This window comes from Trichomycterus rosablanca, chromosome 21, assembly GCF_030014385.1.
Source record: "Trichomycterus rosablanca isolate fTriRos1 chromosome 21, fTriRos1.hap1, whole genome shotgun sequence".
Taxonomy (NCBI): Eukaryota; Metazoa; Chordata; class Actinopteri; order Siluriformes; family Trichomycteridae; genus Trichomycterus; species Trichomycterus rosablanca.
Genome location: NC_086008.1, coordinates 14,249,768 through 14,275,579, shown reverse-complemented (window position 1 = coordinate 14,275,579; position 25,812 = coordinate 14,249,768). Strand labels below are relative to the sequence as shown.

Genomic DNA, 25,812 nt, shown 5'->3' with positions numbered 1-25,812 from the left:
TGACATACCAGAGTTCAAAAGAGGACAAATTGTTGGTGCACGTCTTGCTGGCGCATCTGTGACCAAGACAGCAAGTCTTTGTGATGTATCAAGAGCCACGGTATCCAGGGTAATGTCAGCATACCACCAAGAAGGCAAAGCGGGTCAGCGAGATATGGGAGGATTTCTGGGCTCCCCGGGAGAATTTATGCTTTTATCAAAGGTCAGGAAATCCGAAAAGTTGTGTTGACAAGAGCAAAACCAGCGGGAGGTGAACACGCCCACCACTTTCTTTCCCACAACGAAGCACCCAGTAGCCAGCAGCGTGGTTATTGGATCCATCTGCATCTCCGCTTTTCGGTGAAATGACGTCAAGCGTAAAGTGTCCGGCAACACGTGCAAGGAATTCCCTCCTGTCAATCACGATTAAAGTCTACACGAGAAAGCTATCATTCCACTATCATTCCTTGTAACATAGGGCATGTTCGTGTAATCGGACCAGCCGGTTATTAGGACCAAAACGATCGCGTCCCGATGTGGTCCGATTAACCGGATTCGACTGTATATATATATATACAGTGTATCACAAAAGTGAGTACACCCCTCACATTTCTGCAGATATTTAAGTATATCTTTTCATGGGACAACACTGACAAAATGACACTTTGACACAATGAAAAGTAGTCTGTGTGCAGCTTATATAACAGTGTAAATTTATTCTTCCCTCAAAATAACTCAATATACAGCCATTAATGTCTAAACCACCGGCAACAAAAGTGAGTACACCCCTTAGTGAAAGTTCCTGAAGTGTCAATATTTTGTGTGGCCACCATTATTTCCCAGAACTGCCTTAACTCTCCTGGGCATGGAGTTTACCAGAGCTTCACAGGTTGCCACTGGAATGCTTTTCCACTCCTCCATGACGACATCACGGAGCTGGCGGATATTCGAGACTTTGCGCTCCTCCACCTTCCGCTTGAGGATGCCCCAAAGATGTTCTATTGGGTTTAGGTCTGGAGACATGCTTGGCCAGTCCATCACCTTTACCCTCAGCCTCTTCAATAAAGCAGTGGTCGTCTTAGAGGTGTGTTTGGGGTCATTATCATGCTGGAACACTGCCCTGCGACCCAGTTTCCGGAGGGAGGGGATCATGCTCTGCTTCAGTATTTCACAGTACATATTGGAGTTCATGTGTCCCTCAATGAAATGTAACTCCCCAACACCTGCTGCACTCATGCAGCCCCAGACCATGGCATTCCCACCACCATGCTTGACTGTAGGCCTGACACACTTATCTTTGTACTCCTCACCTGATTGCCGCCACACATGCTTGAGACCATCTGAACCAAACAAATTAATCTTGGTCTCATCAGACCATAGGACATGGTTCCAGTAATCCATGTCCTTTGTTGACATGTCTTCAGCAAACTGTTTGCGGGCTTTCTTGTGTAGAGACTTCAGAAGAGGCTTCCTTCTGGGGTGACAGCCATGCAGACCAATTTGATGTAGTGTGCGGCGTATGGTCTGAGCACTGACAGGCTGACCCCCCACCTTTTCAATCTCTGCAGCAATGCTGACAGCACTCCTGCGCCTATCTTTCAAAGACAGCAGTTGGATGTGACGCTGAGCACGTGCACTCAGCTTCTTTGGACGACCAACGCGAGGTCTGTTCTGAGTGGACCCTGCTCTTTTAAAACGCTGGATGATCTTGGCCACTGTGCTGCAGCTCAGTTTCAGGGTGTTGGCAATCTTCTTGTAGCCTTGGCCATCTTCATGTAGCGCAACAATTCGTCTTTTAAGATCCTCAGAGAGTTCTTTGCCATGAGGTGCCATGTTGGAACTTTCAGTGACCAGTATGAGAGAGTGTGAGAGCTGTACTACTAAATTGAACACACCTGCTCCCTATGCACACCTGAGACCTAGTAACACTAACGGGTCACATGACGTTTTGGAGGGAAAATGACAAGCAGTGCTCAATTTGGACATTTAGGGGTGTAGTCTCTTAGGGGTGTACTCACTTTTGTTGCCGGTGGTTTAGACATTAATGGCTGTATATTGAGCTATTTTGAGGGAAGAATAAATTGACACTGTTATATAAGCTGCACACGGACTACTTTTCATTGTGTCAAAGTGTCATTTTGTCAGTGTTGTCCCATGAAAAGATATACTTAAATATCTGCAGAAATGTGAGGGGTGTACTCACTTTTGTGATACACTGTATGTATATATAGTGTATCACAAAAGTGAGTACACCCCTCACATTTCTGCAAATATTTCATTATATCTTTTCATGGGACAACACTATAGACATGAAACTTGGATATAATTTAGAGTAGTCAGTGTACAGCTTGTATAGCAGTGTAGATTTACTGTCTTCTGAATATAACTCAACACACAGCCATTAATGTCTAAATAGCTGGCAACATAAGTGAGTACACCCCACAGTGAACATGTCCAAATTGTGCCCAAATGTGTCGTTGTCCCTCCCTGGTGTCATGTGTCAAGGTCCCAGGTGTAAATGGGGAGCAGGGCTGTTAAATTTGGTGTTTTGGGTACAATTCTCTCATACTGGCCACTGGATATTCAACATGGCACCTCATGGCAAAGAACTCTCTGAGGATGTGAGAAATATAATTGTTGCTCTCCACAAAGATGGCCTGGGTTATAAGAAGATTGCTAACACCCTGAAACTGAGCTACAGCATGGTGGTCAAGGTCATACAGCGGTTTTCCAGGACAGGTTCCACTCGGAACAGGCTTCGCCAGGGTCGACCAAAGAAGTTGAGTCCACGTGTTCGGCGTCATATCCAGAGGTTGGCTTTAAAAAATAGACACATGAGTGCTGCCAGCATTGCTGCAGAGGTTGAAGACGTGGGAGGTCAGCCTGTCAGTGCTCAGACCATACGCCGCACACTGCATCAACTCGGTCTGCATGGTCGTCATCCCAGAAGGAAGCTGACGCACAAGAAAGCCCGCAAACAGTTTGCTGAAGACAAGCAGTCCAAGAACATGGATTACTGGAATGCCCTGTGGTCTGACGAGACCAAGATAAACTTGTTTGGCTCAGATGGTGTCCAGCATGTGTGGCGGCGCCCTGGTGAGAAGTACCAAGACAACTGTATCTTGCCTACAGTCAAGCATGGTGGTGGTAGCATCATGGTCTTGGGCTGCATGAGTGTTGCTGGCACTGGGGAGCTGCAGTTCATTGAGGGAAACATGAATTCCAACATGTACTGTGACATTCTGAAACAGAGCATGATCCCCTTCCTTCGAAAACTGGGCCTCATGGCAGTTTTCCAACAGGATAACGACCCCAAACACAACCTCCAAGATGACAACTGCCTTGCTGAGGAAGCTGAAGGTAAAGGTGATGGACTAAACCCAATTGAGCACCTGTGGCGCATCCTCAAGTGGAAGGTGGAGGAGTTCAAGGTGTCTAACATCCACCAGCTCCGTGATGTCATCATGGAGGAGTGGAAGAGGATTCCAGTAGCAACCTGTGCAGCTCTGGTGAATTCCATGCCCAGGAGGGTTAAGGCAGTGCTGGATAATAATGGTGGTCACACAAAATATTGACACTTTGGGCACAATTTGGACATGTTCACTGTGGGGTGTACTCACTTATGTTGCCAGCTATTTAGACATTAATGGCTGTGTTGAGTTATTTTCAGAAGACAGTAAATCTACACTGCTATACAAGTTGTACACTGACTACTCTAAGTTATATCCAAGTTTTATTTCTACAGTATAGTGTTGTCCCATGAAAAGATATAATAAAATATTTGCAGAAATGTGAGGGGTGTACTCACTTTTGTGATACACTGTATATATATATTTATATATATATTTATATATATATATATATATATATATATATATATATATATATATATATATATATATATATATATATATATATATATATATATATATATATATATATATAAATTTATTATTTTTATATTTATTTGTTAATGAATACATTAAAAATATATATATGAAAAATATATAAATGTATTTATTCATTTATTTTTCTCTAGGCTGCTCTCATATATAGTGGCTGCCACAGCGGACCTGACGCAATCCTCCTAGTTTTTTCCGGGCTTGGGACCAGCACAGAGAGCACACCTCCCAGTTGCTATGCAGTTTCGGCCACCCTCCTGGACCTGAACATTGGCCAATCACGTCCATCCAGACACCCCGCCAGCCTATAGATTTGAACCTTGGATCACAGAGATGAAAGGTAGGAAACATCCAGTCCATCACAGAGCAAACACAGTTACACACACACTCATATGTAGGGCAATTTAGTATCTGCAGTTAGTAACTCCACACAGAAAGGACCTCGAACCCAGGTGGAACATTGCTACCAACCAAGCCACTGCACTTATTAAGGATTGTATGCAGACACAGTAACATACAATGAGAGCAAAGTACACTTAAAGCATTTAGAAATAAAAGCATCAAATGTTTTGACTGGCTGGTAACTAGGATGTTGTGTTTGTGCGTCACACCACTTTGTGGAACTTTGTGCCAGAGGGGATTTAATTTCACCTCAACGCTTTTAACACCACCCAGGACTACAGCACACAAAAAATCCACCCACTCGAATACAGTCGAAACACGCTCGGCCTGCACGATCCAGCGTAATTAACTTTGTTTATTTATCCAGATAGAAAACGAGCTGCAAACCAAATCCATTCGTGTCAGATCGAGCCGCGTGTTTATTAACGTTTACCTAACAAATGAAGGGACATCTTGGGTCAAAAATTCAATCCTATCATATCAATCAGCGACACCTTTCGGAAAACCGTTTCTGACCCGGATTTTCCGAGACCCGAGCGAGTGCAAAATCATTGTTCTCGGTTTCCCGCCATGGAGTGTCAAACAGCGAATTTGCGCGACTGATTGCGTGTTTGAAACTCTGGATATACAAGGTGGAAGGGAACTCGGGGCATCAAACAGCTGTGTAGTTTGTTTAAACGTCGTAATGAATCGTGACATAAGTAGATGATGAGCAAACAGGCGCGGTTTGAAAGCTCGCTCGCCTGGGTGGCATCGGTTTATCGCCATGTATAAGCAACATCGGTGGAACCAGATGTGGAGTAACTCGGAGCAGGTGGCGGTCCGGTCGGAGACGGACGAAGCACGGGAAGGTGGCGTGAGACTCGCTGTGGATGCGAATTGCCTGCTCGTTACATATACATGTATACATAAATTGGTCGTGTCTGATGTGTGTGCATATATATACAGTGTATCACAAAAGTGAGTACACCCCTCACATTTCTGCAAATATTTCATTATATCTTTTCATGGGACAACACTATAGACATGAAACTTGGATATAATTTAGAGTAGTCAGTGTACAGCTTGTATAGCAGTGTAGATTTACTGTCTTCTGAAAATAACTCAACACACAGCCATTAATGTCTAAATAGCTGGCAACATAAGTGAGTACACCCCACAGTGAACATGTCCAAATTGTGCCCAAATGTGTCGTTGTCCCTCCCTGGTGTCATGTGTCAAGGTCCCAGGTGTAAATGGGGAGCAGGGCTGTTAAATTTGGTGTTTTGGGTACAATTCTCTCATACTGGCCACTGGATATTCAACATGGCACCTCATGGCAAAGAACTCTCTGAGGATGTGAGAAATAGAATTGTTGCTCTCCACAAAGATGGCCTGGGCTATAAGAAGATTGCTAACACCCTGAAACTGAGCTACAGCATGGTGGCCAAGGTCATACAGCGCTTTTCCAGGACAGGTTCCACTCGGAACAGGCTTCGCCAGGGTCCACCAAAGAAGTCGAGTCCACGTGTTCGGCGTCATATCCAGAGGTTGGCTTTAAAAAATAGACACATGAGTGCTGCCAGCATTGCTGTAGAGGTTGAAGACGTGGGAGGTCAGCCTGTCAGTGCTCAGACCATACGCCGCACACTGCATCGACTCGGTCTGCATGGTCGTCATCCCAGAAGGAAGCTGACGCACAAGAAAGCCAGCAAACAGTTTGCTGAAAACAAGCAGTCCAAGAACATGGATTACTGGAATGCCCTGTGGTCTGACGAGACCAAGATAAACTTGTTTGGCTCAGATGGTGTCCAGCATGTGTGGCGGCGCCCTGGTGAGAAGTACCAAGACAACTGTATCTTGCCTACAGTCAAGCATGGTGGTGGTAGCATCATGGTCTTGGGCTGCATGAGTGTTGCTGGCACTGGGGAGCTGCAGTTCATTGAGGGAAACATGAATTCCAACATGTACTGTGACATTCTGAAACAGAGCATGATCCCCTCCCTTCGAAAACTGGGCCTCATGGCAGTTTTCCAACAGGATAACGACCCCAAACACAACCTCCAAGATGACAACTGCCTTGCTGAGGAAGCTGAAGGTAAAGGTGATGGACTAAACCCAATTGAGCACCTGTGGCGCATCCTCAAGTGGAAGGTGGAGGAGTTCAAGGTGTCTAACATCCACCAGCTCCGTGATGTCATCATGGAGGAGTGGAAGAGGATTCCAGTAGCAACCTGTGCAGCTCTGGTTACCAGGAGGGTTAAGGCAGTGCTGGATAATAATGGTGGTCACACAAAATATTGACACTTTGGGCACAATTTGGACATGTTCACTGTGGGGTGTACTCACTTATGTTGCCAGCTATTTAGACATTAATGGCTGTGTGTTGAGTTATTTTCAGAAGACAGTAAATCTACACTGCTATACAAGCTGTACACTGACTACTCTAAGTTATATCCAAGTTTTATTTCTATAGTGTTGTCCCATAAAAAGATATAATAAAATATTTGCAGAAATGTGAGGGGTGTACTCACTTTTGTGATACACTGTATATATATAAATTAGTTCTCTCTCTCTCTCTCTCTCTCTCTCTCTCTCTCTCTCTCTCTCTCTCTCTCTCTCTCTATATATATATATATATATATATATATATATATATATATATATATATATATATATATATATATATATACTGTATATATATACAGTATATATATATATCTATATCTATATATCTTTTTAAAAATATTTATTTATATATTTATTTATTAAATGGTCGTGTCTGATGTGTGTGTATATATATAATTAGTTGTGTCTGATATATAAATATATATATTTTATTATTTATCTGATATACTGTATATATATATATTATTTATTTATTAATTGGTCGTGTCTGGTGTGTATATATATACATATATATATATATATATATATATGTATATATATATATATATATATATATATATATACTGTATATATATTGTTTTTTTGTATTTATGTATATATAGATTAATTAGTTGTGTCTGATATATATATATGTATATATATATATATATATATATATATTTATATATACAGTATATGTATTCATATATATACAGTGTATCACAAAAGTGAGTACACCCCTCACATTTCTGCAGATATTTAAGTATATCTTTTCATGGGACAACACTGACAAAATGACACTTTGACACAATGAAAAGTAGTCTGTGTGCAGCTTATATAACAGTGTAAATTTATTCTTCCCTCAAAATAACTCAATATACAGCCATTAATGTCTAAACCACCGGCAACAAAAGTGAGTACACCCCTAAGAGACTACACCCCTAAATGTCCAAATTGAGCACTGCTTGTCATTTTCCCTCCAAAATGTCATGTGATTTGTTAGTGTTACTAGGTCTCAGGTGTGCATAGGGAGCAGGTGTGTTCAATTTAGTAGTACAGCTCTCACACTCTCTCACACTGGTCACTGAAAGTTCCAACATGGCACCTCATGGCAAAGAACTCTCTGAGGATCTTAAAAGACGAATTGTTGCGCTACATGAAGATGGCCAAGGCTACAAGAAGATTGCCAACACCCTGAAACTGAGCTGCAGCACAGTGGCCAAGATCATCCAGCGTTTTAAAAGAGCAGGGTCCACTCAGAACAGACCTCGCGTTGGTCGTCCAAAGAAGCTGAGTGCACATGCTCAGCGTCACATCCAACTGCTGTCTTTGAAAGATAGGCGCAGGAGTGCTGTCAGCATTGCTGCAGAGATTGAAAAGGTGGGCGGTCAGCCTGTCAGTGCTCAGACCATACGCCGCACACTACATCAAATTGGTCTGCATGGCTGTCACCCCAGAGGGAAGCCTCTTCTGAAGTCTCTACACAAGAAAGCCTGCAAACAGTTTGCTGAAGACATGTCAACAAAGGACATGGATTACTGGAACCATGTCCTATGGTCTGATGAGACCAAGATTAATTTGATTGGTTCAGATGGTCTCAAGCATGTGTGGCAGCAATCAGGTGAGGAGTACAAAGATAAGTGTGTCATGTCTACAGTCAAGCATGGTGGTGGGAATGCCATGGTCTGGGGCTGCATGAGTGCAGCATGTGTTGGGGAGTTACATTTCATTGAGGGACACATGAACTCCAATATGTACTGTGAAATACTGAAGCAGAGCATGATCCCCTCCCTCTGGAAACTGGGTCGCAGGGCAGTGTTCCAGCATGATAATGACCCCAAACACACCTCTAAGACGACCACTGCTTTATTGAAGAGGCTGAGGGTAAAGGTGATGGACTGGCCAAGCATGTCTCCAGACCTAAACCCAATAGAACATCTTTGGGGCATCCTCAAGCGGAAGGTGGAGGAGCGCAAAGTCTCGAATATCCGCCAGCTCCGTGATGTCGTCATGGAGGAGTGGAAAAGCATTCCAGTGGCAACCTGTGAAGCTCTGGTAAACTCCATGCCCAGGAGAGTTAAGGCAGTTCTGGGAAATAATGGTGGCCACACAAAATATTGACACTTCAGGAACTTTCACTAAGGGGTGTACTCACTTTTGTTGCCGGTGGTTTAGACATTAATGGCTGTATATTGAGTTATTTTGAGGGAAGAATAAATTTACACTGTTATATAAGCTGCACACAGACTACTTTTCATTGTGTCAAAGTGTCATTTTGTCAGTGTTGTCCCATGAAAAGATATACTTAAATATCTGCAGAAATGTGAGGGGTGTACTCACTTTTGTGATACACTGTATATATAAAATAATTTATTACTATTATTTATTTATATATTTATTTATTTATTTATTAATTGGTCATGTCTATATGTGAACAATGGACAACCCCCACCCAGACCTAGCCGATCATGTCTGTGTGTTGACGCCCGTTCGGTCGATAACAGTGGGCTAGCGCAACTTGCGTCGCAACCAAAACCGTTAATTCTGGGCGATTAATAAAAACGCTAATTGGAAATGATTCAGCCGTTCAGTATTCTGGCTGCATCCCAATCCACTTACAAACTGTTAGCTGTTATGCTATGTAGCACTTAACACTTAGCATCTAACACTATCAACTTAGCCATAGTATTAGCTAGCAAACACAATTTACCGTAGCTAGCATGAAATTCCAAAAGACTTTAGATACCTAATAAACTTACATACAGAAACTTATTACAGCACTCAATAAGCATGTTGCTAAGCTAGCTTGTTAACTCAGTTTTACAGACAAAGAAAGAAACACACTGCTTTAGTCACATTAGCAATTTTCGGCTGCATCCCAATCCACTTACAAACTGTTAGCTGTTGTACTATGTTGTACTTAACACTCAGCATCTAACACTAGCAACTTAGCCATAGTATTTACCTTGTACTGTTTTTTTTTTTTTCTAGCCTAGCTATAGTGCTAACCTTGTAATATTTGTTCCTTGTTATAGCCTAGCCATAGTGCTAACCTTGTAATATCTGTTCCTTGTTATTGCCTAGCTATAGTGTTAACCTTATCATTGTTCTTGGTCATACCCTAGCCCTAGTGCTAACTTGTTAATCCTTGTTATAGCCTAGCCATAGTGCTAACCTTGTAATATCTGTTCCTAGTTATCGCCTAGCCATAGTGCTAACCTTGTAATATCTGTTCCTTGTTATCGCCTAGCTATAGTGTTAACCTTATCATTGTTCTTTGTCATACCCTAGCCCTAGTGCTAACTTTTTAATCCTTGTTATAGCCTAGCCATAGTGCTAACTTTTTAATCCTTGTTATAGCCTAGCCATAGTGCTAACTTTGCAATCCTTGTTTTAGCCTAGCCATAGTGCTAACTTTGCAATCCTTGTTATAGCCTAGCCATAGTGCTAACTTTGTAATCCTTCACACAGGGATCAGTATCGCATACGGAGATCGGAGAGTCACGCACTGATCTCCATTATTCCTCGTCTCTGTGCAGGCATATCAGCCAGCCAGCAGAGGTCACAATTGCAACAGTGATGAGGAATCCTGTCGGCCCTCCCACCCGGCAGACGTTAGCCAATCGTGTCTAGAAATAAACGGCATGTCGGAAAAGCCCGCAAGTCACATCGCACTTGACAGATCAAAGCGGTCACTTGCACCCCTGCCTCTATCACTATAAATATCAGAAGAAACAAAGCCAGTTTCTTGCTCGGCGTAGTGGTTTTGCATCCAACCGCCCGGAACTGGTCAGTCCTAATGAGTTAGAACAAAGATCCGTGTGGTCACGTTCCATGTACTGTCACGATTGTTAAATAGATCACATGTGGGTTGCATTAACGACTGAAAAACAAGCTTTTTCGTCATGGCCGGGGCGGGCAGTACTACTAATACTACTAATTCGGGGCAAATCCTGGCACTAGGGCTGCTCCACAAATAAAGTCAGCTCGTAAACGTATTAATTTAGAAGGTTTAGAAGATGTTCTAGGGGGGGTGATGATGGTGTTGGGGGCCATTCAGCAACATGGATCGTGTGGAACCTGTGAGGACTTTTGCACGGCTACTCTAAATAACATGACCACCTCACTCACTTCCACACTCACTGTACATTTTATCAGCTCCACTTACCATATAGAAGCACTTTGTAGTTCTACAATTACTGACTGTAGTCCATCTGATCTCTGTAAGTGTCTTTTTAGCCTGCTTTCACCCTGTTCTTTAATGGTCAGGACCCCCACAGGGGTGACACTTACATGGTGGTGGTGTGTTAGTGTGTGTTGTGCTGGTACGAGTGGATCAGACACAGCAGCGCTGATGCAGTTTTTAAACACCTTACTATCACTGCTGGACTAAGAATACTCCACCAACCACCGACTCAAACAGCAGCAATAGATGAGCGATCGTCTCTGACTTTACATCTACAAGGTGGACCAACTAGGTAGTAGTGGACACGGTATTTAAAAACCTATACCAGCACAACTCACACCACCGCCGTGTCAGTGTCACTGCAGTGCTGAGAATCATCCACAACCTAAATAATACCTGCTCTCTGGTGGTCCTGTAGGGGTCCTGACCATTGGAAAAACAGCCTGAAAGCAGGCTTAAAAAGTATGTAGAGAAATAAATGGACTACAGTCAGTAATTGTAGAACTACAAAATGCTTCTATATGGTAAGTGGAGCTGATAAAATGGACAGTAAGTGTAGAAACAAGGATGTGGTTTTAATGTTATGGCTGATCAGTGTATCTAGCTTGGAGGTCAGTGGTAGCACAGCGGTTAGGGTTCTGGACTAGAAATCAGGTCACCAATTCAAGCCCCATCACCACCAAGTTGGAGTTCCTGAGCAAACCCTCAAATGCTTGATTTGTATTCAGTCATGTATTCAGTACGCTAAATGCCGCAAATTTATCCAAATGTAGCCAACATAACCCGAACCAGACTAAAGTGGTCAGTCAAAAAAAAGTGTAACGGTGGTGTAATAGACTCCGGCAGATAACTAGGTCTGGCAAATATGAGGTGGATTATTCTTGACGAATGTATGCTATCTGCGAAGTTTGGTGGAGGATGCATAGCAACCAAGTTGCAAGAAGTGTGTAAGTTTCATTGTAATGGCAACATGGCTTAAAAAATTTTACCATCTTTGAACAATTTAGGAATGTATCGGACCACCCAAAGGGAGTCGGCGACTCAAAATCCTGTAGTGTGAAAAGTGTCGCGATCAGGTTGTGACTGGCAGCGAGTGCGCTGTCGAGCTCCAGCCAAATAGAACGCGTGATTCGGAGCGAGGGGAAACCCGGGGGAGGGGTCGGATAAGGTCTGATGGGGCATAATGTAGTTTCTATCAGAATACATCAGCACACACAAGCTTTACAGTATCCGTGACCTTATCGTCCACGCCAAACCATAATACCCACGTTGCATTTCTGCACAGACGCCTCGGTGTGTTGACCAGGGTCCTTGCACAGCATTTAAAGACCCCAACCATATAGTCCGATCTTTCCCCCACCCAGCAGACTCGGTGGCAGACCCAATTGTGCCTGCTAGATGGCGCCCAGCCAACCGGTGGCAGAGCCGAGATTCAAACCGAGGTGTTCAGAATCGCAGCGATGGTAGCTGTGCCAGCGGAATTTCCCACTGCGCCAGCGGAATTTCCCGCTGCGCCACCTGGGCGCCATCCAGATGTTATTTAATAAGATTCGAAGATGACCCCATTGCGATTTGGTACTGTTTTCTCTCTTCGGTACTGCTTTACCTCTTGGCTCTAAGCAAAACGGCCCTCGAGGCCACGATAAGCAAAACCTTTTTTTTTCTCTTTTCCCTCCCAGTGACTCACATCAGCCAGTGACATGACCAGCATCACCACTGAACCAACGTCACCACCGGCTCTCTGCATCGCACCCCAGAAAAGACAGCTTCTGTTCGCGCCACCAAAAACGGCCAGACACAAGGTTGGCGGAAAATGTTTTGCGTGAACTTTGTGACTCGATGACAAATCGCGAAACGCGTTTCGTAATTTTATGTCGAGCCCAGCATGTCCTATCAACAAGTGACCAACTGTGCTATCTACAGTTGAAAGGACAGTTTGTGAATCGCTCGGACAAACACGTCCTGCCTAAACGTCCTGCCCAGCATGTCCTATAAACAAGTGACCAACTGTGCTATCTACAGTTGAAAGGACAGTTTGTGAATCGCTCAGACAAACACGTCCTGCCTAAACGAGTTATAGTTGAAGTCCACTTTTTCTATTTTTTATTTTAGAAAAATAAAAATCTTAGACTTGGGGACTTTTATCCCCAAGTCTAATCATGTCCAATTGACCTTGAATGCGTCCTTTATACTGATTCGACCCTTCAGCGCTGACTGAGGACGCCTCTTAACTGACATACCGGCATGTACAGTCAGTACGGATTGTGCATTTTTGACCTGCATGAGTCGAGTTCATACACTTGACAGGCACTGTGCTCGGAGGGCCACACCCCCACCAGCGTTATTCCTCAGCCCTGTGCAGGCGCCATCAGTCAGCCAGCAGGGGCCGCAGTCGCACCAGTTATGAAGACCTACGATCCGACTTTCTTTACCCTTTTACCCTGAACAACAGCCGATCGTTGTTCATGCGGCCGCCCAGCCCGGTCGGAAAGGCAGAGCTGAGATACGATACGATGTATTCGAAACCCCAACTCTGGTGAGCTAGCGTACTTTACCGCTGCGCCACCTGAGCGGCCTAAGTCCACTTTTTCTTGATTTTTATATAATTTTATTCATTGTAAATTCCGAACCTCAAAACATTCTCCATTTATTGGTGTACTTGAAAATAGATCAAAACAAGAATTTCGTTACATCACGAGAAGCTTTTAATAATAAAACTACAGCGCTGGGATTCTGAACTCCCTGAGTTCAGCTCCTACCGGTTGGCCGGGCGCCCTCTAACGGGCACAACTGGCGGTGTCCGCAGCAGACGACATTGGCCACTAGTCTGCTCAGTGAGAAATGCCAGACTAATAAGGGGGGCGCGGTCTTTGACTGTGCGTAGGGACCCTGGTTAGTAGCCATCGGCATCTGTACAAAAGTGGAACGTGTCCAGCGAGTGACTCTCCATGCGCGAGACTGGCCTTACATGCAAATCAACCAAAGTTTGGGCAAATAAGAACGGGTCGGAAGGAGCATGTATAGGCAAAATTTACCTTCCTCAGATAGGATCAGGGTCTCCAGCAGCGGAAGACTAATTGGCTATACTAAATTGGGAGGAAAAGGGGAGAATCTGCATAAATAAAAATTAGGGCTGTCAAACGATTAAAAATTTTAATCGCGATTAATCTCAGAATTTCATATAGTTAATCGCGATTAATCACATTAAATAAAATCTGTGTAAATGTTATAGAAAACAAGGTTTTTTAAGTGAAATGTGAAAAGTGGACGTTTCTACACGAAGTGAGTGTGTTTTGACCCTTTTGGGGCTTCCATAGTTCATGGACTAGCGTGCTTGACTCCGGTATTCAGTGCCGTAACAGATTAAGTTAATAAAGTGTTTTGCTCCCGACAACTTGTGAATATACCGTGTATTTATTTCTTTATTATGCAAGTGCATCCCTACGACGCTCAGTTATAATATTTTAACAAACCGCAAATGAACAACGGTGGCAAGTCTGACATTAAAACATTGGTTCTACCAGTCAAGTCTCAACATGAACTAGAATTTGCGTTAACGGCACTTTTTTTTAATCGCGTTAAATTGAGATTGCGTTAATGCGTTATTATCGCGTTAACTTCGACAGCCCTAATAAAAATAAAAAAAACGAATATTATGACATGCTGGGATCATCATATTTTACAATGAATTGTGGAATCCATGCCAGCTTGAGTTCCTCCCTTGTCTCCACCCCTGTCTCTTGATTTGCCCTAGTCTTTGTAATGATCACCTGTTCCTTGTTATGTAATTATTATCATATGTATAAGTTACCCAAGTTTCCCTATTTATTTGAAGGATTGTTAGTTGTAGGTAGGAGTTAGTACCACTGTAGGTAAGAGTTGGCCGCTGTAGGTAGCTGTGGGAAGGAGTTAGCCAGCTGTATGTAGAAGTTGGCTGTAGTAGGCGGCATTAGTTAGCCAGCAGGGGCCGCAGTTGCACCAGTTATGAGGATCTATGGTCCGACTTTTTTACCCTTATGAACAACAGCCAATCGTTGTTCATGCAGCCGCCCAGCCCGGTCGGAAAGGCAGAGCTGAGATTCGATCCGATGTATTCGAAACCCCAACTCTGGTGTGCTAGCATACTTTTTGCCACCTGAGCGGCCTGTATGTATTTTTTTATCAACCTTATCTTGCCGAACATATTGAGCATTACGTTCACTTCTCTAATTGTTTTTAAAAAAAAAACTACCCCAGGAAAGATGCCCCTTTGTAAGGTTCCTGCAGCATGTACACAGACCATTACTCAGCCAGCCAACGTCATCCCGTGTTTACGCAATCAGCTCTCGCTCCGAACAGAACTGACGGAGGAAGTACCTCTCAAACTATCAACATCGGCTCTCATTGCGTGGCAACAACACAGCGCGGACTGAGAAATGCACTCTTCCCACCTCTCAGTCCAAACACTTCAGAGTGTGTGTACATGTGGAAGCCAGCGACCCCACGCTGTGGCCCGGGACGGTCCCCGAGCGCTATATTTGGTATGGAAAAGTTACCTTACCTCGGGGACGGAGCGGGCGGCCGGCGAGTCCTGGTGGTTGGCAAGGATGAGAACGGGGAGCGTGCAAAGCTGGGGATGCTGCAGGGCCTGCTGGAGCTCAGATCGGCAGAGCGTCATCTCCTCGTCCGAAATGGTGCTGTTGAGGACGAATATCACCCCCTGGGAGCCCTGGTAGTAGCGGCTCCAGTACTTCTTGATACTGTCTGCCCCTGTCGTGAGGGAAAATGTCATCTATCAGTCATGTTTCTGGATTGGTTACCGTGTTCTCCTCCGAGTTATGATCAACACATTCTGCTCCACTGTGCTTTATTTTCATTAAAGAGTTTGATTATTAGATTATTAATTATTTAGGGTGATGGTTGGTAATGGCAACTTTAAAAATCTACTTTTGCAACAATAATACTGTAGCTGCAAATCAGACTGTCTAGGATTTCTAGCAGGAACACTTATGGTCTGGACTTAGCCATTTTCAAAACATCTATTATTTATTTATTTAATTTTATTTAGATGTAAAAGAATCTGCGTCCTTAAATCAAATTCCACTTTCGAATGTACAGAACATTTTCCCAAGAGTCTTACGAGTGTATAGTGTAGTGAACCTAATTCAATCAATTAAAGTTTGTTAATTGGTTGATTAAGTAAATAAGGAGGGAATTACTGGTTTACTTAGTTTTCCATTAAAATAAATACAGTGGACCTTTGACTTATGAATTTAAGTGGTTCCAAAGGGCTGTTCTTAAGTCAAAATGTTCGTTGGTTAAACCTATTTTTCCCATAAGAAATAATGTAAACAGAACTAATCCGTGCCAGACCTCCCAAACCCCCCCCTTACCTAACCTTTCTAATGTCTTAAATGCTCTTTTTTGTTATAAATACAAGTATATTTTCCCTAAAATCTTAAATTATAGAATAGACATTCCTGTAATAAACAATAATAAACAATACACAGTAGTACTGTACTGTACATAAACACACATCACATTTCAGTACAGTACATGTGCTGTATAATACACCATAATAAATTGTATCTACCAGAAACGACAATAACTCTCATATTTAACTATTATTTCAATAGCGTTGTATTTTGTAGGTGTAATTTCACGAAAGAATAACTTCCTTCTCTCTTACTCACTGTCCCCTCTGTCTGATGCACAGTGACAGCTACTGGCAGGAGTAATTATACAACAACAAAAAACTGCGCTTTCTCTGCACCTTCTCTGGGGACATTTTAATATAGAATTTTACAAAATATAAAGAAAATACCGGAAAAACACTGTGCTGTCCGAATGTTTGCCCACTGTGTGTATATACATATATATATATACTGTATATATATGATATATAATGTGTATATGTAATGATATCGAAATGTTCGTATGGTAAACTGTTCGTAACTCAAGGATCTACTGTATAATTTAACAAAGCACTTCTCAGGTTTTCTTTTGTTTTAAACATAATTTTGGCTCCTACAATTATGCACTCGGTGTAATTTTTGCCAATTTAAATGCTTTTTTATATTTTTTTTGTCTGGCTAAAAAAGCAGGAATCAGTCAAGAAGCTAAAATAGAGCCGCTCAGGTGGCGCAGCGGTAAAGTTCGCTAGCGCACCAGAGTTGGGGTTTCGAATACATCGTATCAAATCTCAGCTCTGCCTTTCCGACCGGGCTGGGCGGCAGCATGAACAACGATCGGCTGTTGTTCAGGGTTAGAGGGTAAGAAATTCGGATCACAGGTCCTCATAACTGGTGCGACTGCGGCCCCTGCTGGCTGACCGATGGCACCTTCTCAGGGTTGAGGAATGATGCTGATGGGGGTGTGGCCCTCATCACAGTACACAGTGCTCGTCAAGTGTATGAACTCGACTCGTGCCGATGAAAAATGCAGTCTGTACTGACTGTACATGCCGGAGGGGGCGTATGTCAGTTGAGAGACGCAATCAGGGTAATTGGACTCGACTAGAGGAGAAAATTGGGGGGGCGAATAGAAAATTTAATACATATATAGAAAACTTAAAAAAACCACTAAATATTATTTCTCCAAACTCAATCCTTCTGGCTAATCACACCAAGAAAGGAACCACAAGCCCTCAAACACGCTACAGAAAGCCAAGTACTTCACTCCAAGACTTTTAAATAAATAAGTAGTAAGTAATATTGTACAACTAAAAATAACGTTACTTCAGACGTCATAAAACAAAAGTCAACTCATTAAATGTTGGGTTTTTTCAAGCCCCCATTGGAGTGATTTGCTTCTTCCTGGCAAGAACCGAACCTTAAAATGGAATTTCTGACATAGGGGTTGCATTATGAAGATGAGCAACAGATGAGATCAGAAACTACCCACTGACAAAAAATGAGGTATTTTAGCCAATTGTTCAAAATCAACCCCACTAATCTTTTTTGAATTTTTTTGCTTGCTTGGTAAGAGCTTTATTCTCTACATGAAGTATCTCATCTCCATCTTTTTGCCTTGGTCTGTAGCTGTTGTTCAAGGCTGCCTAAGGCACCTTATGGAGGGTCAGCCGTTGCAACAGCTTTTGTTAGGGGTCGAAGGACCAAAGTACGTTTTGTTTTCCCATTTTCTCTGCTAAAACAATCCAGCTGTTGGCATCTGTCATGGCATGGGTTGGATTTCTGCCCATTGCTACAAATCAATCTGATATGAAATGTAACATTTTTATGATTTACCTTTATCCATCCAGCCATTTAATGGCTTGAGAATTGTGGACACTAATTTTTGCTCGTTCTTGTTGCATACAAACATTCAGCTTCTGATTAGTCTCGGGTCGCCGTTGTCTCAATCATGTCTTCATAATTTGCTGTACATTTTTAATAGGAGAGGAGATAGATGCCAGTCAAGCAAACACACATTGTGTCTACGAAGCCTCAATATATTCTGGCAGCAGAATGTGAGTTGGCATTGACTTGCTGAATTAATCATGGCAACACAAATAATGCATCAAAACAAAACACAAAACGAAATATACTTAATTATTTTAATGAAAATGGTGACAATCTGTTCCCAGTGTGGTTTACAAGATGTAACGTAATGTAAAGCCTCCACGAGGGGGTGTTTGTGTACAAGTTCATTTTGTGTTTATCATTTACATTTACATTTTTGGCATTAAGCAGACACTTTTTTTTTATTCAAAGCGAGTACTGTGACAGTATCCAGTCTAAGCAATTGAGGGTTAAGGCCCTTGCTCAAGGGCCCAACAGCAGCAACCTGGCAAGAGTGGGGTTTGAACCAGTGACCTTCTGATTACTAGTCCAGTACCTTTACCACTAGGCTACAATTTGTTTATTTAATTATTTATTTTCTGTTTTATTTTAATTTATTTTTTATTAATTTTATTTTATTATTTATTATTATTATTATTATTTTATTTTATTATTTTTAATGATTTTTTATTATTATATTTTTTATTATATATATATATATATATATATATATATATATATATATATATATATATATATATATATATATATGTATATATATATATAATTTTTTTTTTTTTTTTTTTTTTTTTTTTTTTTTTTTTTTTTTTTTTATAGGCTTAGTTGTTTAAAGAATCTAAACTTATTATGAACTTATTACAAATGTACGCAGTTTTAAGACAACTCAACCCCCTAATGAAGCTAATTTTATTATATTGTGTGTTTAAGTTGACAGACAAACGATAGTCGAGTTTATTTTCTCAGCCTGAGCAACAGTAACAGACTCCAGGCAATAATTCAGCCTTATCGCGGAGACTCCTTGAGGCAGCGGGCTGTATAAAAACATTCAGGGGGGTCTTTGACCTCACCTACATATTCAACGTATATTTCTCTCACTGACCAAATTTGGTCAGGCCTCCCCTTTGGTGGTCCGGAGTCCTCATTCTGTGTTGTTTTTGTTCTAGAGGAGCTGATGTTCCTGTTGTGCTTAGTCGGGCCTCCAGTCAGGATACACAGTGCACCTGTTCTGGCCCCCGCATCCCACAGAACACATAAATCACCCGCCCTCGGCACCCGACGCTAACATTCTTCTTTTTTGGGGCTGGGGATTTTCTCTTTCTGTCTTTCTGTTTCACGTCCAGCTCTGTGACCCTTCAAAGAAGTATCTTTCTTCAGGATTTCTTGACTCGGGCGCATTCTCAGCTGGAAACGTTTAATCAAAAGAACACAAACATGAAATCCGGGACCACGGTAGCGCTGGCGGTTTGGAGAGGTGGGAAGTAATGAAAGTAATAATGGTTTTAAGTGTTTGTACTTTACTTAAGAGGGCAGTGTGGGGGCTGTCGTGTTCCCCTTGCCTCCTCTTGGGTTTCCACCTTGCCCTGTCTTCGCATTTTCTTCCTTTATATTTACCTTTCAGTGGATTCGTGAGTGAGGCCAGTCTTGCACATGGAGAGTCATGCACCGATCTCCACATCCCTCCACTTCTATATCTGTATATCTATATGTATCTATATCTATATCTATATCTATATATCTATATATATATATATATATATATATATATATATATATATATACAGTATATATACAGTGTATCACAAAAGTGAGTACACCCCTCACATTTCTGCAAATATTTTATTATATCTTTTCATGGGACAACACTATAGAAATAAAACTTGGATATAACTTAGAGTAGTCAGTGTACAACTTGTATAGCAGTGTAGATTTACTGTCTTCTGAAGATAACTCAACACACAGCCATTAATGTCTAAATAGCTGGCAACATAAGTGAGTACACCCCACAGTGAACATGTCCAAATTGTGCCCAAAGTGTCAATATTTTGTGTGACCACCATTATTATCCAGCACTGCCTTAACCCTCCTGGGCATGGAATTCACCAGAGCTGCACAGGTTGCTACTGGAATCCTCTTCCACTCCTCCATGATGACATCACGGAGCTGGTGGATGTTAGACACCTTGAACTCTTCCACCTTCCACTTGAGGATGCGCCACAGGTGCTCAATTGGGTTTAGTCCATCACCTTTACCTTCAGCTTCCTCAGCAAGGCAGTTGTCATCTTGGAGGTTGTGTTTGTGGTCGTTATCCTGTTGGAAAACTGCCATGAGGCCCAGTTTTCGAAGGGAGGGGATCATGCTCTGTTGCAGAATGTCACAGTACATGTTGGAATTCATGTTTCCCTCAATGAACTGCAGCTCCCCAGTGCCAGCAACACTCATGCAGCCTAAGACCATGATGCTACCACCACCATGCTTGACTGTAGGCAAGATCCAGTTGTCTTGGTACTTCTCACCAGGGCGCTGCCACACATGCTGGACACCATCTGAGCCAAACAAGTTTATCTTGGTCTCGTCAGACCACAGGGCATTCCAGTAATCCATGTTCTTGGACTGCTTGTTTTCAGCAAACTGTTTGCGGGCTTTCTTGTGCGTCAGCTTCCTTCTGGGATGACGACCGTGCAGACCGAGTTGATGCAGTGTGCGGCGTATGGTCTGAGCACTGACAGGCTGACCTCCCACGTCTTCAACCTCTGCAGCAATGCTTGCAGCACTCATGTGTCTATTTTTTAAAGCCAACCTCTGGATATGACGCCGAACACGTGGACTAAACTTCTTTGATCGACCCTGGCGAAGCCTGTTCCGAGTGGAACCTGTCCTGGAAAACCGCTGTATGACCTTGGCCACCATGCTGTAGCTCAGTTTCAGGGTGTTAGCAATCTTCTTATAGCCCAGGCCATCTTTGTGGAGAGCAACAATTCTATTTCTCACATCCTCAGAGAGTTCTTTGCCATGAGGTGCCATGTTGAATATCCAGTGGCCAGTATGAGAGAATTGTACCCAAAACACCAAATTTAACAGCCCTGCTCCCCATTTACACCTGGGACCTTGACACATGACACCAGGGAGGGACAACGACACATTTGGGCACAATTTGGACATGTTCACTGTGGGGTGTACTAGGGTTGGGCGGTATGACGATATTACCGTATACCGCGGTATTCAAAAATGGTGACGGTTTTTCTTAAATGTGAAGCGCCAAATTTCTGCTTCAGGTTTACCTTGAAAACTGAGACTTTAGGACATGCGCGCATCCACAGTGAGGGAGGGGTGGGAGGGGTAGGCGGTTGGAGCTCGCTGATTGGCTGTGGGGTGCTTACTGGTGATAACACAGAGAGACGAGTGAAGAGCCACACTGGCTAGCGTTAGCTGTGAGCTAACAAGCAGAAACTGAAAAACGGCTCGTCTTTTAATTTTTCATAATCAACATTTTTTATCAGTTCAACCGGAAATGAACACAAGCGCGTGCATGCGCGGACATGTACTTATTTACTAAATATATCTTCAGTGTAAATCGAGCACAAGTGTTGAGAAAAAGGAGCAAACAGTAATAATAACGTTACGCCCAATCCGCTGTTCTGACTCTTGTCTGCCATAGATTTTCCTGCCTATGTAAGAACTATTTTTTCCTAAATAAAAGCGCTATATTAAGAAAAAAGAACGTCTCACCTGTCATGTAATGTGAATTATAAAATATATAGTCTGGCCCTTTAAGAAAGTTAAGCGCACTATAGGGCGTAGGGAGCGAGTGTGTAGGGAATAGAGCGGATTTGTACCGTTTCTGTGCTCGAGTTTTGCACTGAGCTTGTGTGACATGTAAAGTAGCGTTCTCGATAACCACTCAAATGTTTGGACTTTGAATTATTTTAACATTACTTTACACACCGTCATCGCATCGCATGAACATTTACATTCATATTTTTTGTTACGGTATAGAACTTAATTCTGGATTACAGGCATAACTAATCGTACACGTTCATACACTTTTAAGAAATATCTGTAACTATAAACTAAGCAGTTAACTTTTGAAATATATTGAAGTGTGTAGCTGCTATTATTCTGTTTTGTGTGGGCAGAGAGAGATTACAATGGCAAAATGTTGTGTTAATGTTTGTGTTAAAGTGTAATTGATACACATGCATTTATACTTATGCGTATTTATTATAGATCAGATAAGATAAGCAATGTTTGACGTTCAGATTGTTAAATCTTTTTATAATAAAACATTGAAATATTGTAATTACACTCAAGTGTGTACACTGTACAGTTTGTCCGCGACACAACCCCCCCCCCCCCCCCCCCCCTCAATCCCCCCCGCCGCGGTAATACCGTATACCGCGGTATTTCCTGAAGACGGTATGACGGTATGAAAATCGGCAATATCGCCCAACCCTAGGGTGTACTCACTTATGTTGCCAGCTATTTAGACATTAATGGCTGTGTGTTGAGTTAGTTTCAGAAGACAGTAAATCTACACTGCTATACAAGCTGTACACTGACTACTCTAAGTTATATCCAAGTTTTATTTCTATAGTGTTTTCCCATGAAAAGATATAATAAAATATTTGCAGAAATGTGAGGGGTGTACTCACTTTTGTGATACACTGTATATATATGCGCCTCAACCTAACTGGGTGCTCAAAATGACCTAAATTACCCTCGGTGTGACTGAATTAGTGAACCCAACTGCACCCCTGTTTACATCTAAAACGTCTTAGTAAACTTAGCCCACGCGAGCTGCCAGAACAGCTTTATTTAGCTTTGGCATCAATACTACAACTGACTGGAGGGACGGGCCACCAGGTTTTTTTTTTTTAAACGTCACACACAAATAGAGTTTTGATGGTAGCGGGCCAGTCCAAATTGAGGTCTAGTGATTTTAGAAGCCACAGTGTATAATTTACATGGTTGTTCAAAGTTCATCATTGTATCAGTGACCCCTCGTGCCTTGTTTTTAAGTGTATGTGGATTAATTCCCATTATTTTCCATTATTTTAATTAAATAATCAGTCAGAATTAGCTCAAAACAGCAACAAACAAGCTGCTCTGTATGTTAATTACTAATTAATGAACACGTTTGGAACACTTCCCAAATTTTTCGGGACAGAGGCAATAAAAGTAATTTGTGGACGTTACATAGACTTTTGGTTATTGTCTATGTTCCATGCCTCCCTTGTCTCCGCCCCTGCCTCTTGATTTGCCCTCACCTTCATGATGATCACCTGTTCCTTTTTATGTAATTATTAGCTTGTGTATAAGTGTATAAGTTACCCATGTTCCCCTATTCAGTGTGAGGGTTGCTAGTCATTGTCGTTGGGAGTTTGTTGCCTGGAGTTAGTCATAGAGTGTTAGTTGTAGAGAGTTAGTGATATGGAGTCAGTCGTATAGAGCTAATCGTAGAGAGTTAGTTGTAGGGAGTTAGTCATATAGAGTTAGTCATATAGAGTTAGTCCTAGGGAGTTATTCGTAGAGAATTAGTCATAGAGAGTTACTCGTATAGAATTACTCGTGGAGCATTAGTCGTAGAGAGTTACTCGTTGAGAGTTACTTATAAAGAGCTTGTCGTAAAGAGTTACTCATATAGAGTTACTAGTAGAACGTTAGTCGTAGAGAGTTACTCATAGAGCATTCATCGTACAGAGTTACTCATACAGCGTTAACTGTAGAGCATTAATTGTGGGGAGTTAGTCGTAGAGCATGAGTTAAAGAGCTTTAGTCGTAGAGCATTAGTCGTAGGGAGTTAGTCGTACAGTGTTAATCGTAGAGCATTAATTGGGGGGAGTTATAGAGCATGAGTTAAAGAGCTTTAGTCGTAGAGCATGAGTTGAAGAGCTTTAGTTGTAGAGCGTGAGACGTAGAGCATGCGTTGAAGAGCATTAGTCGTAGGTAGTTAGTCGTACAGTGTTAATCGTAGAGCATTAATTGTGGGGAGTTATAGAGCATGAGTTGAAGTGCTTTAGTCGTAGAGAGTTAGTCGTAGAGAGTTAGTCGTAGAGCATGAGTTGAAGAGCTATAGTCGTAGAGCATTAGTCGTAGGGAGTTAGTCGTACAGTGTTAATCGTAGAGCATTAATTGTGGGGAGTTATAGAGCATGAGTTGAAGAGCTTTAGTCGTAGAGCATGAGTTGAAGAACTTTAGTCGTAGAGCGCGAGTTGAAGAGCTTTAGTCGTAGAGCGTGAGTTGAAGCGCTTTAGTCGTAGAGCATGAGACGTAGAGCATGCGTTGAAAAGCATTAGTCGTGGAGCGTGAGTTGTAGAACGGTGGTCATAGAGCGGTAGTCGAAGAGCGTTAGTTGTAGAGCATTAGTCGTAGAGAGAGTCGTAGAGCATGAGTCGTAGAGCATGAGTCGTAGAGCATGAGTCGTAGAGAGAGAGTCGTAGAGAGTTACTCGTTGAGAGTTAGTCGTAGAGAGTTACTTGTAGAGCATTAGTCGTAGAGAGTTACTTGTAGAGCATTAGTCGTAGAGAGAGAGTTGTAGAGCATGAGTCGTAGAGCATTAGTCGTAGAGAGTTACTTGTAGAGCGTTAGTCGTAGAGCGTTCGTTGTAGAGAGTTAACTGTGGAGAGTTAGTCGTACAGCGTCATGGAGCGTTAGAAATGAAGAGTTAGTCGTTAGTTTTAGAGAGTTGATTGTAGCAAGTTGTTAGTGGTAGCAAGGCCCCCTGGTTAAGAACTACTGTTCTAGAAAACTTATACCTACCTTTTAAGAGTTTGCAAATACTGTAGCATCAGCGCATTCACATCACACCTACTTTGAACGTATTGGTTGTAAATAGTACATACGTAATAAGGGGCTTGAGGAGACGTCTGGACGTGAGGCAGGAACAGCGATTTATTATTATCATGATATAAATGGCATGGCGATAGAGTAAAATTAGCAACACATTTGCAACACGTTACCTCCAAGTTCCTTCACATTCAGCACCGCATTCGGGAAAGGTACCGCCTTGATGCGAAAACCTACAAATAAATAAAAATAAAAAGAACATTTAGGTTCTTCCCCGAACCGCTTAATCGTCTTTCTTTTTAATGATTAGATTAAGAAAAGCACAATCACATTGTCGTAGATCAAACACGAAAGCAAAGATTTACTTATTTAGTCATACCGGTTCCCACATGTCCGTTTTAAAAGAGTACGTGCCCAGACGGGGAGGGCGAACATTTGGTTCTGATTATGGCAACCCAAAGACTTGCTACTTCGGCTAAAAACAGATTATCAGGCAGGTTTTATCAACCTCGAAGCACATGATGACTTTTTCACTAAAGCAGGATACAAATGCTCTTTTGACTGTGTTGAATGGACACAAATTCCCACAGTCTTGTAAGAAGCCTTTTCTACCTGCAAAGACCACATAGAGGTCACTTTATTTTAATATGATTTGTTGTTGAAACGGGATGTCCACGGGATGTCCAGCAAGCTCATGGCTAGGTGTCCTAATACTTTTGACCATATAGTGTTTGCCACAAAGCATGGTATGTCCCACTGCTGATTCCAGAAGCACTTGGCACAAGGCTAGGGTACACCAGTCCATTTCAGGGCATAACATAATTTTTTCTCCATGTTACACATAGCCATTCCACCTACTGGCATGTTTTTGAGAGGTGGTAACTCACTTACGCCTTTACGCTTTTATCCAACA

The 25,812-nt window shown here is 42.2% G+C and overlaps 1 protein-coding gene across 1 annotated transcript in view; it reads right to left on the bottom strand.

The window, feature by feature from the left end:
• Positions 1-25,812, bottom strand: part of arl15a (ADP-ribosylation factor-like 15a) — an 81,564-nt gene that overhangs the window by 48,061 nt on the left and 7,691 nt on the right. The window contains exons 3-4 of the mRNA XM_063018325.1: positions 25,073-25,132; positions 15,377-15,585 (exon numbers count right to left, since the gene is read on the bottom strand). Of these exons, the coding sequence (XP_062874395.1) occupies positions 15,377-15,585; positions 25,073-25,132 (269 nt within the window). The remainder of the gene's footprint in view (positions 1-15,376; positions 15,586-25,072; positions 25,133-25,812) is intronic.